Source organism: Alosa alosa, chromosome 11, assembly GCF_017589495.1.
Source record: "Alosa alosa isolate M-15738 ecotype Scorff River chromosome 11, AALO_Geno_1.1, whole genome shotgun sequence".
NCBI lineage: Eukaryota > Metazoa > Chordata > Actinopteri > Clupeiformes > Clupeidae > Alosa > Alosa alosa.
The window spans coordinates 20,861,129-20,876,128 of NC_063199.1; the positions used below are offsets into that span (position 1 = coordinate 20,861,129).

The window sequence follows — 15,000 nt, forward strand, 5'->3', positions numbered from 1 at the left end:
TGTATGACGTTCTTGTGTAAACCCAGCATTTGTCATTTCTCTTGTCCAGTGTGCGTTTATGGGTGTGTGTGTGTGTGTGTGTGTCTGGCTACTGGGAATGTGTGTATGTTTGGGTGTGTGTGTGTGTAGGTACGTGGTGGCTCTTTGGAGAAGTGAAAGTCCATCCCCCTGTACTGCAGGCACTAGGAGGGGTGTGTGTGGGAGGTGAAAGGTCAGGAGGTTGCGGGGGGTCAGCGACGCATCTGTCCCATCTGGTAGTTCTCGCGTGGCTGGCGGTGGTGGCGCTGGGGGTGGGCGTGCGGCTGCCGCGGGTTCTGTCGGGGGTGCTGGTTCTGATGTCCGTGCTGGTTCTGGTGGCCGTGCTGGTTCTGGTGGGCGTGCTGCTGCTGGCTGGCGTGCTGGGCTCTGCGCCGCTTCAGCGTACCTGGACCACAGGGGAGGGGACGACACTCAGGTGAGACATCACCACTCCACTCAGGTGAGACATCACCACTCAGGTGAGACATCTCCACTCCACTCAGGTGAGACATCACCACTCCACTCAGGTGAGACATCACCACTCCACTCAGGTGAGACATCACCACTCCACTCAGGTGAGACATCTCCACTACACTCAGGTGAAACATGGGTGGGGGAAGTTTGGGGTTGCTGCTCTGTGTGTGTGTGTGTCTGTGTTTGTGAGACATCACCACTCCACTCAGGTGAAACATATCCACTACACTCAGGTGAGACGTCACCACTACACTCAGGTGAGACGTCACCACTACACTCAGGTGAGACGTCTCCACTACACTCAGGTGAGATGTCTCCACTACACTCAGGTGAGACGTCACCACTACACTCAGGTGAGACGTCACCACTACACTCAGGTGAGACGTCACCACTACACTCAGGTGAGATATCTCCACTACACTCAAGTGAGACATCTGCACTACACTCAGGTGAGACATCTGCACTACACTCAGATGAGACATCACCACTCAGATGAGACATCACCACTCAGATGAGACATCACCACTACACCAGGTGAAACTTGGGTGGGGTAGCTGGGGTTGCTGCTGTGTGTGTGTGTGTGTGTGTGTGTGTTGAGACATCCACCACCACTCAGTGCGGGACATGTTGAGACATCACCACTCCCATAAAATTAAATATATATTATTAATAAACTCAGGATTTGAGTGATAGTTGAGCACAGCATTCAATAATGGTTTTGAGACACTGTCTCGTGGGTTCAATTCTTTCCACTCCGTTAAGGTAAAACCATGGGTGAAGGGACACCTACCAAGGCTTTTGGGGTTGCGGATGCCAGCTAGCATAGCTGTGTTGTAACCCTACATTCAGTCAGACATCTGTCTTTTGTGTTTGTGAGACATCACCCTCCACTCAGGTGAGACATCACCACTCCCACTCCACACCACCCACTCAGGTGAGACATCTCCACCTACACTCCAGGTGAAACATGGGTGGGGAAGTGGGTTGCTGCTCTGTGTGTGTGTGTGTCTGTGTTTGTGAGACATCACCACTCCACCCAGGTGAAACATATCCACTACACTCAGGTGAGGCGACACTCCACCACTACCTCAGGTGAGGCGTCACCACTACACTCCGGGTGAGGGAGGGCGTCTCCACTGAGACACTCCAGGTGAGACATCTCCCACTACACTCAGGTGAGATGTCTCCACTCAGATGAGACACTCAGGTGAGGCGTCACCACTACACTCAGGTGAGACGTCACCACTACACTCAGGTGAGACGTCACCACTACACTCAGGTGAGATATCTCCACTACACTCAAGTGAGACATCTGCACTACACTCAGGTGAGACATCTGCACTACACTCAGATGAGACATCACCACTCAGATGAGACATCACCACTCAGATGAGACATCACCACTACACTCAGGTGAAACTTGGGTGGGGGTAGTTTGGGGTTGCTGCTGTGTGTGTGTGTGTGTGTGTGTGTGTGTGTGTGTGTGTGTGTGTGTGTGTGTGCACACTCACTGGGCAGAGGTTTGGGTCGGGGTAGAGGTCTGCACTCCCGCAGGAGTCTCAAGCAAAACAGTGCAGTGCGGGACATGTTGTGAAAGCTCTGTGCGGGAGCGGGCGGCAGAGGTGCATTTGCAGATGATTCACTGCACTCCCGCAAATTAAATATGTGTGTAAAGTAACATAGAAATGATTTAAGTAGTGTATAGAATTATAGTTGAGCTGGATATTGTGTTAGGCAGCATTAAAATAATGGGTTTTAAGCACCCCAACTGTCATTTAGGGCCTACGTGGGTTCAATTCTTTCCTGTTGCTCCGTTGTTGAAACTCAAAATTAAAACCATGACGAAGGAAGAGGACACCACAAGGCTACTTCAGATGTTAGTGCCTTTCTAAAGAACGGATGCCAGCTAGCATAGCTGTGTTACAGTAGCCTACATTCAGAATAAAAAAAACTTTAAATCAGACATCTGACAGTCTTTTTCAGTTGTGTGTGTCAAGTGCTCCTTTTGTGAGACAGAAGGCAAAACGGAATATCCCTCCTGCATATCCTGTGGGCTTTTGCGGGTGGGACCTAATGTTACAAATGCAGGAGTGCCACAAAGATGCCACAGCGGGACAGAATGTTGCGGAAGCGGGACTGAAGATTCTGTCCTGCGCAGACCTCTTGGTGGGGGTAGTTTGGGGTTGCTGCTGTGCATGTGCGTGTGTACGTGTGTGTACTCACCGGGCAGTGGTTTGGGTGGGGGTAGTTTGGGGTTGCTGCTGTGCATGTGCGTGTGTGTGTGTGTGTACTCACCGGGCAGTGGTTTGGGTGGGGGAAGTTTGGGGTTGCTGCTGTTGCTGTGTGTGTGTGTGTATGTGTGTGTGTGTGTGTGTTTGCACTCACCGGGCAGTGGTTTGGGTGGGGGAAGTTTGGGGTTGCTGCTGGGAGTGTGGACGCTGCAGATCTTGATGAAACCGGCCATCAGCATGATCAAAGCAATGCCCATCAGCAGAACTGCCCACCAGTACGCCTGTGGACCAACACACACATGCTTTTATTTGGACCAACACACACGCATGCTTTTATTTGGACCAACACACACGCATGCTTTTATTTGGACCAACACACACATATGCTTTTATTTGGACCAACACACACGCATGCTTTTATTTGGACCAACACACACATATGCTTTTATTTGGACCAACACACACGCATGCTTTTATTTGGACCAACACACACATATGCTTTTATTTGGACCAGAGCAACAGAAAAACAACAACAAAGACAAAAACAAGATCCAAATATGGAAGGAAAAGTTATTGATTGTTTATTTTATCATTGTTTATCGTAAGTTATTAATGTTTATCGGTTTACGTGGCCCAAAGTAAAGGAGGAGAAGGAACCTGATGACACCTGCTATTCTCTGAAGAGAGGGGTGTGTATGTGGGTGGTGGGTGTGTATGTGGGTGGTGTGTGTGTGTGTGTGAATGAGAGAGAGAGGGAGGGGGGGAGAGAGAGAGACGTACCACTATCCACTCGGCGATGTTCTCGTAGAGCTCGGGGTTGAAGATGGCCTTCTTGAGTCGGGCGAGGGGCCCATCAGCGTCCACCAGGCGGCACTTCATGAACACGTCACAGTAGCCCTTGAAGTCGTTACAGGGCGACCCGGCCTGCAAGGTCGTGACCTTGCGGTTGAAGAAGCGCACCCAGCGATCCGAGCCCGTACTACTGCACGTGCTTGGGTTCACTACAGGGGGGGACAAAGAGCACACAGCAACCAATCACAACGCAGGCGAAGGGAACAGACACAGGATTCCACTAATCACGTCTGATCCTGTGTGTGTAATAATGATTCCACTAATCACACACGTCTTGTCCTGATTCTGTTTGTGTAATAATGATCGCCTAAAGTGTTACTGTAGTGTGTGTGTGTGTGTGTGTATATGTATATGGTGTGTGTGTGTGTGGCCTTACTCTTCTCCATGCAGCAGACATGACACAGCTCAGTCTCGTCTTTGCCGTCCACACTAGCACAAGTGCAGACCTCCAGTCCGTACTTCTCACAGATGGAGCCCGAACAGCCCTGAGACAGACACACACACACACACACACCAAAAACAGTTAGTCGGGAACTCCTGCAGAGGCAACCACACCCATGAAAACAATACTGCTGTATGGATTTTGTTGTTTTGTGCATTAAGCACTTTGCCACACACACACACACACACACACACACACACACACACGGCTGGCCTTACCCCATTGAGGCAGACTTGCGTCTCGCCGTGGCAGGCGGTGAAGTTGGCTTTGGGTTCGGAAGTGGGGCACTGGGCGCTAACCCCATTGCACATGCCCTGGTGCGCACACTCGGACTCCTCACGGCACTTCTCATTACGGCCCTTGTACGTACACTCGGCAGTACAGCACGGACCCTGGCTCGGACTGGACAACACCGAACGGGGAGAGGAAGAGAGAGAGAGAAAGAGAGAGAGAGAGAGAGAGAGGGAGAGAGAAAGAGAGAGGGGGGGGGAGAGAGAGAGAGATGTTCAGTCTTTAGCTTAAAGTTTGCACTGCTGAAACATGATTATGATCACAAACCTCTAGCCCCAATACACCCTTACATATATTGCCTGAAGAGATTGCCTGCAAGTTGTGGACAAACAAAAGGGGGGGAGGTGGGTCAATATATGAGATATCACTCACCTGCAGACTTTATTAGCCTTCAGTTCAGTAGGCTAATGATAACAACCACGCAATATATGACATCACTCACCTGCAGACTTTATTAGCCTTCAGTTTGCATTTCTTATTGTCGGGCTGGTTGGCATCATAGCAGCACTGGTCCCGACACTGGTCACTATAGCCACAGTCACACTCCTCTCCTGGTTCAACAAGGCCGTTTCCACAGATAGGCTGGCCAGACTCTACACACACACACACACACACGTGTCAGGGAATGGCTTGCTCAGTCACATGCCAGATATACCTGATTACTTACATATAAAGAGTTAAACTGAAACAGGAAGAGATGAACAGCTCCTGGCGGACACAGTTCCACTGGCACAGGTGCCACAGGAGAGCAATAACACAGTTTGGCATTTCCACATACTCATGTACACTTCCAGGAGAGCAATAACACAGTTTGGCTTTTCCACACTCATGTACACTTCCAGGAGAGCAATAACACAGTTTGGCATTTCCATATACTCATGTACACTTCCAGGAGAGCAATAACACAGTTTGGCTTTTCCACACTCATGTACACTTCCAGGAGAGCAATAACACAGTTTGGCTTTTCCACATACTCATGTAGACTCCCAGATGACTGGACACAGTTCCACTGTCACATGTTCCACTCTGAGATACCAGGCGAAAACACACACACACACACACACACACACACACACACACAGATATATATAAATACATACATAAAGGAGTCACCCACGAAGCAGTCGCACCTTTCTCTCTTTCACACACACACACACACACAGGAGTGTGGATGGCGCATGGACTCACCCACGAAGCAGTTGCCCCTCTTCTTGTCGAGCACCTGGCTGATGTTGCGCACGCTGCACTCTGAGAACTTGTTGTTGTTGAACTTGTCTCCGGAGGTGGCGCGCGCGTACATGATGTAGTTGCCCTTCTCCTTCTTCTCTTGGCTCTTCGACTCCCCCGGCGTGCACTCCGACCCCGAGTCATGCTGGGGGGTGGGGGGTGAAGACAGAGGAATCAGTGAGAGGGGGGGTAGTAGTGGTAGAGACAGGCTCGATTTGTTGTTGTTTCAGATGAGAGTCTAACAGTCCAGGGTTTTCAGAGGGACTTTCAAAAGTTAGGCTAATCACACACAGGTGCTTCTGCACAAACACTCAGGTGCTCGGCACAAACACTCAGGTGCTCGACACAAACACTCAGGTGCTTCTGCACAAACACTCAGGTGCTCGGCACAAACACTCAGGTGCTCGGCACAAACACTCAGGTGCTCGGCACAAACCCCCAGGTGCTTCGACACAAACCCCCAGGTGCTCAGCAAAAACACTCAGAGCCCTACCTGGAGAGCAGCTGGTTACCAGCTATACGAGTTATAATGACAAGTTTGTCTGTGACTCACCGGCGAGCCGAAGTTGTGTCCGACCTCGTGGGCGAAGGTGATATGGGAGACCTTTGGGGGGACGTGGGAGGCGTAGTTCTGCACCGTTATGATGCCCGTGTTCAAAGATTTCTTCTTCCCATCAGAGTACAGCTTACTCTTCTCACAGATCCCACCCGAGCTGCCTGGAAACACACCAACGGGCACGCGCACACACACACACACACACACACACACACAGAGAACATTGAGGGCATGAAGAATTCTAACTTTGAGGGCTTTGAAGCTCTCTGCATGGGCACACACGGGCACACACACACACAGACAGACACACACACACACACACACCTGAGGGAGCTCCGACCCAGGCCAGGCCGAGTACCCCGTCGTCGAAATCACGGTCAGTAAAGACGTAGGCCAGACAGTAGTCGTCATGGTTCTGCTCGGAGTTCAGCTCAAGGAACTTCTCCACACCGATGTTGGCGAAGCGGAAAGGGTTGGACTTGTCCCGCTCATCGCTAGTGGTGTTGATCTGGAACACATAGAAACACACAACCACAACGTCAGGAACACACAGAAACACACAACCACAACATCAGGAACACATTAGAAACACACAACCCCAACGTCAGGAACACACAGAAACACACAACCACAACATCAGAAACACACAACCACAATGTCAGGAACACACAGAAACACACAACCACAACATCAGGAACACATAGAAACACACAACCACAACGTCAGAAACAGGGAGAAAGACACACAACCACAACATCAGGAACAGGGAGAAAGACACACAACCACAACGTCAGGAACAGGGAGAACAGTGCGCAGTCATCCTATCAAACAGCAGGAAAAGACGAGTCATTGTTTCTAACAGAGCCAATATCTGTGGAGAGAGAACAGTAGTCCCTTTTAAAATAACCAAACTCAGCCCACTAATATGTCTTTTCCACCAACAGAAAACCGGCTCTGTTCCCATTCGCGAACCAAAATTTGAACCGGTATCATTATCAGGTTGAAATAATTATCATAAGCCATAATTGGTGTGGTGATTTTGATTAACAAATTCATTTTTTTCTGATTATATATATATATATATTTATATATATATATGATAACATATTTTCAGAATGAATTTTGATCTGAAGTTATTGCAAATATCTTCTTGAACGGTCAGTCAACACACCAGCCTAATTCACACTTTCTAATTCAGTGGTAGGCCCGCCCAACCTGGTTACTGTTGCTATGTCCCAACAACATTTAGCTAACGTCCAAAATGACAAGTGAACAGCAGCCTGTTCACTGCACTGAGCAGTCTCTTTTGTATGTTTACCACTGACAGGCAAGAATAGTTCAGAGAGATAATAGCCTAACAGGTCATGAGAAATGGTGAGCAATGTAATCCAAAGATCGCTGATTTCTAGATTGTCAGTTACCAATGGCTTGCATGAAAAGATATTAATTAGTCTAATGTTATAACTTGCTTGGCTGTAGCAAAATTGTCTGTATAATGAGCCTAATGATAACAGCTTTTATAATAAATGACATGCTTTTTCTTTTGGCAATGGCAAGTGAAGTAGGACAAAATAGGCTAGCCTACGATGCAAAATGTGAAAGAGAACCTGGGGCGGCTTGTGTTCACAATACACAGATAAGGAAAACTGCACCGCAGACTTCAAAGCTAACCGTGCCGAGAATACCTACTGAGACGGCCTCAGTTCGGTTCGCTTTAAAGGGGTCTGAGTTTGGTTGGCGTGTTCACATATGCACAAAAAATGCTGAGTCATCGATCTGAATTAATTTAGAAGGCTGAAAGGGACCAAGTATTAAAACACCCTAACAGGGCTAGCGTCTGTGGAGAGAGAAGACTGCTGGATCATAGTTTCTGAGAGAAGGTTCTAGGTCCCTCACCCGTATCCTCTTGACCATGAAGCTGATGTTGCGGATGCCCATGAAGTCGGTGCCCTGGTAGATGGCATCAATGGCCTTCACGTGGCTGGAGATCTGCCCAGGAGAAGAAGGCAGTAGGCCACAGAGATGATGCCCATTCACACAGGTTAACACAGAACCACAATATAACCTTACTGTAGTACTGTACTTACACCAATCTTAACACCAAAGGAAAATTATGTCCACAACAGGCTAGAGTGTGTATGTGTGCTGGGTTAGTACTCGAGTGTGTGTGTATGTGTAAGTGTGAGCTGGGTCAAGCCCCTGCTTGCCTGTGCGATGACAGCCTCCCTGGTCTTGTAGTACTTGTAGAAGAGGTGGTCTGTCTGGATGAAGAGCTGGCAGGTGTTCTTCTCTGGCTGGGCCATCCTCCTCTTCCTTAACAGCACGGGCCCCTCACCAGGCTCCGCCTCCAGCAGCTCATTCTGCTCCTACACAGAGGAACACTCTGGTCAGACAACTTAGACTCTAGATCTATTTATCCGCTCACCTCAACACCACTACACTATCCATCCGCTCAGCCCAACACCACACTGCCTATCTATCTATCCATTCATCTCAACCACACTACACTATCTATCTATCTACCCACTCATCTCAATACCACTACACTATTTACCTATCTACCCACTCATCTCAACACCACTACACTATCTACCCACTCATCTCAACACCACTACATTATCTACCTATCTACTCAGCTCAACACCACTATAATCAATCAATCAATCAATCAATCAATCAATCTATATCTATCTATCTATCTATCTATCACCTCAACACCACTACACTATCCATCCGCTCAGCCCAACACCACACTGCCTATCTATCTGTCTATCCATTCATCTCAACACCACTACACTATCTATCTACCCACTCATCTCAAAACCATTACACTATCTACCTACTTATACGCTCAGCCCAACACCACTACACTATCTACCTATTTATCCGCTCATCTCAACACCACTACACTATCTACCTATCTACCCACTCATCTCAACACCACTACACTATCTACCCACTCATCTCAACACCACTACACTATCTACCTACTTATCCGCTCAGCCCAACACCACTACACTATCTACCTATTTATCCGCTCATCTCAACACCACTACACTATCTACCTATCTATCGGCTCATCTCAACACCACTACACTACCTATTAGGGCTGTAACGATACAAACCGAATCGTGAGTTTGGTGTATCACAATTTTTGACCCATGGTTCGATACATACCTCGATTTTTTGTGTGTGTGGATAAGGTTATTTTTTTAACTAGATATTTTATTAAATAACATTGAATAATTTGGAAACTAGATCACGATATTTGACTATATAAACTGGAATTATTTGAACACTGAATATACACATATTGTATATAATAATAATATACAATTATTATATTCTGTCTCTTGCTGCTTCAGCTGTCAGCAGCTCTGGTTGAAGTCTGGAAAAATTGTAAACAAAGTAGCCTAGTTGACTAGCTTATCATAGTCTACTGTAGGGCTGCACGATTATGGCCAAAATGATAATCACGATTATTTTGATCAATATTGAGATCACGATTATTAATTAATTTTAGTGAGAAAAATATTTTTTCCCTAAACATATTGGACTTGCTATCTGGCTCACCCAAATTCTTCCCCTCACATTTACTCCCCTAAATTACTGCAAATATAGATTTGACTGCGACTTCCAAACAACTTCCAAACAAATGTTTTGTGCGTGCTACTTTGTTAATATTTGGGAAAATGTTAACAGCCCACCGGGAATCCTCCCAACGCTCCCCATTAGCCACTTAAGCTCTGCTTCTTGTTCATGAGTTTACTGTAATCGTTTAGTCCAGGGGTGTCCAAACTTTTTGACTGAAGGGCCACATTGGGTTTTGAAAATTGGCCAGCGGGCCACACATAAATAATAATAATAATAATAATAATGTTTTGTATTATTTAAATGACAAAATAATTTTGTTGTAGAAAAATAATTTCTTAAGAAATACTATTAATTTGATGCTGTTTAATTCATTTATAAATGGTGCAGTCACTTTAAGACTCTTTGCCAGCTCCACTCAAATAGCCTATGGCTAGTGCTGTGCCTATGGCTGTGCCCTCTCACAGTTTAAAATTGGTCAGTAGTGGGAACTACTGTTGCCATCGCCCTCTCTCCCACGCTCAAATGCGTCCCCAATTAAATGGACTAGCATAACGTAGTTAGATCTGCTGCAATGGAGATACTATGTATCTCGATGTGACAAGCTGTTTTGACATTGACATTGTAAACGTTCTCTAAGAAGAGTGTAAAGCAGTTTGTAGTAGCCTAAAGTTAACCACAGCGTCGTCTATCGCTGGAAAAAATAGCGGCGGCCTATGATAAACTAATAAATGCTCGGCCGGGCGGTGCGTGGCTGGCGCAGTTTGGACACCCTGGTTTAGTCATTCGTTGATATGTAAAACACTGACGTGTAGGCTACATTTTCATTATTGTTCACTCGTTTTGAGTAGGCTGTGTCTTGAAACGCATATGCATTGTAGGTTGCACATGAAGCTTATAAAATACATGAATAAAATTCACGCATCCCGTCGTTAGCTCAACTCTTATTACAGTAGGCTATAGGCTATCGGAGGAAGCAAACAAGGACTATAAAAGTTAACGTGATAAAAAAAGGCATGTGTGGTTTACGTCATGTGATGTGTTTCACGGTATGAGTTGAGAGCCCTGCTTTGCTTATATTTTTGGTTAACTTAACTTGCCTGAAATCAGAAATATTTTTTGAACAATGGATGATCCGCCCGAGGGACAAGCTCTTGGCCTTCTGCTGTGCCACACATTTGATTTTTGATCGTCGTTTATTGTATAGTCTAACTAGCCTACTAATAGTTAACATAATGTCACTAGTCCACAGTGCATCAGGCTGAACAGTGCAGGGAACAGCTGTCATTGGTAGGCTGCATGCAGGCACATGGTCAGACAGGTTTAAGGAGCGCTTGATTTGTTTTGTAGCGGAGCGTTCTATGGGTTGCCAGGTTGGTTCTATAGGTAGAGCACGCATTTGAAATATCGCTTGATCACGCAAATTTGATCGTGGGAAGCTAAAATCGTGATCGTGATTAAAATTCGATTAATTGTGCAGCCCTAGTCTACTGGTTGGACTGTTCAGTTTCCCCACATGTGTTAAAGTTTCAAGGTAATACTTTTTCTCCTTGGGACAGGCCATTTTGAGTCTTTTGAGAAAAAACATTGGTATTGAGATGATCAGGCAACTGGAATGCAAGAGTTTTAAATACATTTGCGCAGCATGCTAATGATTCTAACCGGATTTAATAACACTTTAGCTAGTCACCTTCTGCGTCCTCGCTTTCAAGATTGTGAATGTTTTATTTGGATTAAATGTTCATGCTGAAGTAGCCTGGCGGGCCATTCTATATCATCGAAATGTATAGTCTGGAATCGAATCATTCACCTGCTTAATCCAAGGGGCGGGCAGAGAATTGTCTTTCAAACTGCCTAGGCATGCAATAGGCCAGCTTCACGACCATATCCGTATCCGGTCGGCAAAGCGGCAAATACATCCTTCTTCGAAAGGAATGACTTAAGTGCATTGTGTTGCTCTACTTTCAAAGAAAAGCACAAGTCCAACTCCTCCAAAGTTGACGCGTAGCGCCGATTCAAACAACCGCTCTTAGTTCGCCATAGCCACCTTCCTTGTTCACCGTCGCAGGATGTCGTTATCCTGTTAAGCCCGCCTTAAGACTCTCTAACGAAATATAGCGCTGTGATTGGAGAACATCCACGGTGTTAAGTCAATAGAAATTCCTATGGTTCGATACTAGACGTACAGGCTGAGCAAATTAATTTGCCGCCGCTAGGGTGCGTCTAGATTTCTAGGCTAATGCTGAAGTGCATGTCCATTGAGCGAGCGAGCAAGAGAGCCCAACACTACTATACTCTATTGATATATCCACTCAGCCCAACACCACTATACTCTATCTGTCCACTCAGCCCAAGACCACTGCACTTTATATTTTGGTGCTCTGATATTTCATATTTAGGTAAGAGGCAAAGCACTGATATTTCATATCTGAGTGAAAGTTCTCCAGCTGCCAGAGTTAAGAGGGACATTCAGGAGGCACAAGGGACATGGACCGTGGCCTGAGTGGGATTCATGCTGATGAATGGAGAGTAGGGCTGTGCATCGATATTGAAATATCGATTTATCGTGTCGCCACTTGCCAAATATCAATATTTTTTATTAAAGCATTAGGCGGTGCAAGAATGTCTATACAGCTGACTATTGCGTTATTTTATTATTATCTGTCTGCTGAATTATCAGTATAATGTGATCTACGTATTATACTGCCCAGGTGGTAATTATCAGTATAATGTGATCTACTTATTATACTGCCCAGGTGGTACACAGCAAGTTATGTTTCCAGCTCTATTTTTACATTTTCAGTAAAATATCGCAATAAGTATCATATTGCAATACCGTAAAACTTCAAATAATCGCCGAGTCCCTAAGAGACGCCTGTCTCTTTTAAACTCCTGGCGTGGCTACAGGTTTGGGTTAAAGGCCGGTCTCCAGTAGAGGCCTGGTCTGTTTTTTAGTTTCGGGTTGTATTTAATCTTCTAAAACCCGTCAGATCGTCTGTTTAAAGATTCGCAATGACACAAAACCGTTACAGAAAGGAGGTTACAGCAGTGTAAATTAGATGTTGCACGTCGTTACAAGCCGTCGCAAAGCCTTCACATGTCTGGTCACAGTTGCAAGGTTGCATCAAGTTGCTGCTCATCTCGTTGCGAATCTTGGGTGTGATTTGGGCTAAAGTATGGCTCAGACTGCGCACGTTATGATTAGATGGCATTAAAAGACTGCGGTGGGGAAAAGCTAGAGTTCCAAATTGTATAACTGTTTTCCCAATATGAACTATGCCTATATGTCTGACTTCGTCATTGTTCAATTCATCCCTTGTGTTTAAAATTTGCGGAAAGGCCGATGGTAAGCTTGTTTTTATGCTGGCAACAAAACCAGAACGGTTTGCGAACGTTATTCTTTATTCTAAATGCCATGGCGATAAAGAGAAAGAAGTCAGAAAAGGAATTTACCTTAGACTAGGCTATATCAGAGCCCGTCTACGGACATTCTCTGGCTATATAACCTACTGAAAAAGGTTTATGATGTAAAGTCAAGTGTGCTTCTAGGGACTGGTGTGTGCGCGCACAGTTTTTATTGATGAGTCAGAGTGGCAAGTGCTGCGCATAGTTGCAGTGGAATGTGGCTGCCCAGGGCATTATAAAACTTCTTACTCTTAGACCTACTCATACACGGCGGTGAAATTGCCTATTTAGCTGTCTAAATTCAAATCATATGCTGGGGGAGAAATCGTCTGACATCCATGATTATTTTGTTATTCAGCACCCCTGGTCAAAAATATGTTCCCGCGCGCCTGGAAGTAGGCTATGATTTGAATGTAGACTGTTGTCAAATTTGGCAAATACAAAACGGGAGAAACAATATGGTTCATGCTCTCTCATGCGGTTTCATTCATGCCGAAAGGAGGAGAATGAAACATTAAACACGCGTTCCACTTTTGCATAAATAATTCCTGAACAGTTTTGGTCAGGGCTGATAATGCAACTGTATTTGACAAAGGACCGATATAGGCTATTTGCTAGTGAGAAAATATGAGCTTTCAGTGTGATACGATCTCTTTGTAGATTACGTTTAATTAAAACGTGGTTCATCTGTTCTGGCTATCCCCGCTTTTGGATCTTACTGTATCTCACTCAATGAACAACATCTCAACACTAAATGAATGATGATCCGTAATTGTCATCAGATAGCCTAGTCATATAGGTAGACATTCAGTGTGTTTGAAATAATTAATTCGATAATATTTTCCATCTTTGCAGAGGAAAAGTTTTGTGTAAAGGGAATTAAAGGCCTTTCTCATATAGACGCCTGTCTCTAATAATAGCCGGTGCAGTTTGGCGATTTGGGAAAATAAAAGCCCGGGCTATTTTTTTACGGTATATTGTGACGTATTGTATCGTGACCCATGTGTCATGATGCGAATTGTATCGTCCTTGCCAATGGAGAGGTGTGTGTGTGTGTGTGTGTGTGTGTGTATGTGTATGTATGTGTGTGTGTATGTATGTGTGTGTGTATGTGTGTCTCACGTTGATGGGCTCATCTGCCCCAGAGCTCTGGTACTTCTTCATCCTGTCGAACACGCTGTGGTCGGCACAGCCGCCTTGAGGGCCGTACTTATGGGGGTAATCTGCAAAGGACAGAGAGGCACAGGTAGTATCACACCACAGTCTAACTCTAACACTAATATCACACCAGAGCAGTTTAACTCACACTAATATCACACCACACTAGAGCAGTCTAATTCACAGTGATATCACACCAGAGCAGTCTAACTCACACTAATATTCCACCACACCAGAGCAGTTTAACTCTTTCATCTTTTATTCCCCCTCTGCTCCTGAGGCTCAAATCCCTGCTGGATGACATCACTCTCTTAAGGATGACATCACTCCTCTCCTTAACCTTCTTCCTCTCTCCGTTCAGACACTCATGTAGGGAATTCTGCCTGTTTACACAGATACACATTTAACCATCTCTGACTCTCTGTAAAGTGCACATAGGAAGGGAATTTCTCTCTTTCTCTCTCTCTCACACACACACACACACACACACACACACACACACACACACACACACACACACACACACACACACACACACACACACACACACACACACACAGGTGAAGTGTTCTGCCAGAGGGGTGGAAGAGTGTTGCGGGGCCATTAGCTCAGGCGGAGGAGCATTTGAGCAGAGGCAGCTGCAGGGTGGGGCTCTGGGCTTCTATTACCGACAGCAGAGCAGGAGAGACGAGAAACGCACACAGAGGAAAGAGAACCGACCTCACACTTACACATGCGCTCGAAAGGACACACCC

General features: G+C 45.9%; 1 protein-coding gene across 1 annotated transcript in view; it reads right to left on the reverse strand.

The window, feature by feature from the left end:
- The window catches only part of LOC125303183 (disintegrin and metalloproteinase domain-containing protein 10-like), a 22,561-nt gene that overhangs the window by 543 nt on the left and 7,018 nt on the right, over positions 1–15,000 (reverse strand). Inside the window, exons 5-16 of the mRNA XM_048256757.1 lie at positions 14,210–14,310; positions 8,299–8,457; positions 7,988–8,080; positions 6,416–6,599; positions 6,089–6,252; positions 5,497–5,680; positions 4,751–4,901; positions 4,236–4,419; positions 3,952–4,060; positions 3,504–3,724; positions 2,878–3,004; positions 1–424 (exon numbers count right to left, since the gene is read on the reverse strand). The exon at positions 1–424 is cut by the window's left edge and continues 543 nt beyond it. Coding sequence (XP_048112714.1) covers positions 231–424; positions 2,878–3,004; positions 3,504–3,724; positions 3,952–4,060; positions 4,236–4,419; positions 4,751–4,901; positions 5,497–5,680; positions 6,089–6,252; positions 6,416–6,599; positions 7,988–8,080; positions 8,299–8,457; positions 14,210–14,310 — 1,871 coding nt within the window. The 3' untranslated portion in view covers positions 1–230. The remainder of the gene's footprint in view (positions 425–2,877; positions 3,005–3,503; positions 3,725–3,951; positions 4,061–4,235; positions 4,420–4,750; positions 4,902–5,496; positions 5,681–6,088; positions 6,253–6,415; positions 6,600–7,987; positions 8,081–8,298; positions 8,458–14,209; positions 14,311–15,000) is intronic.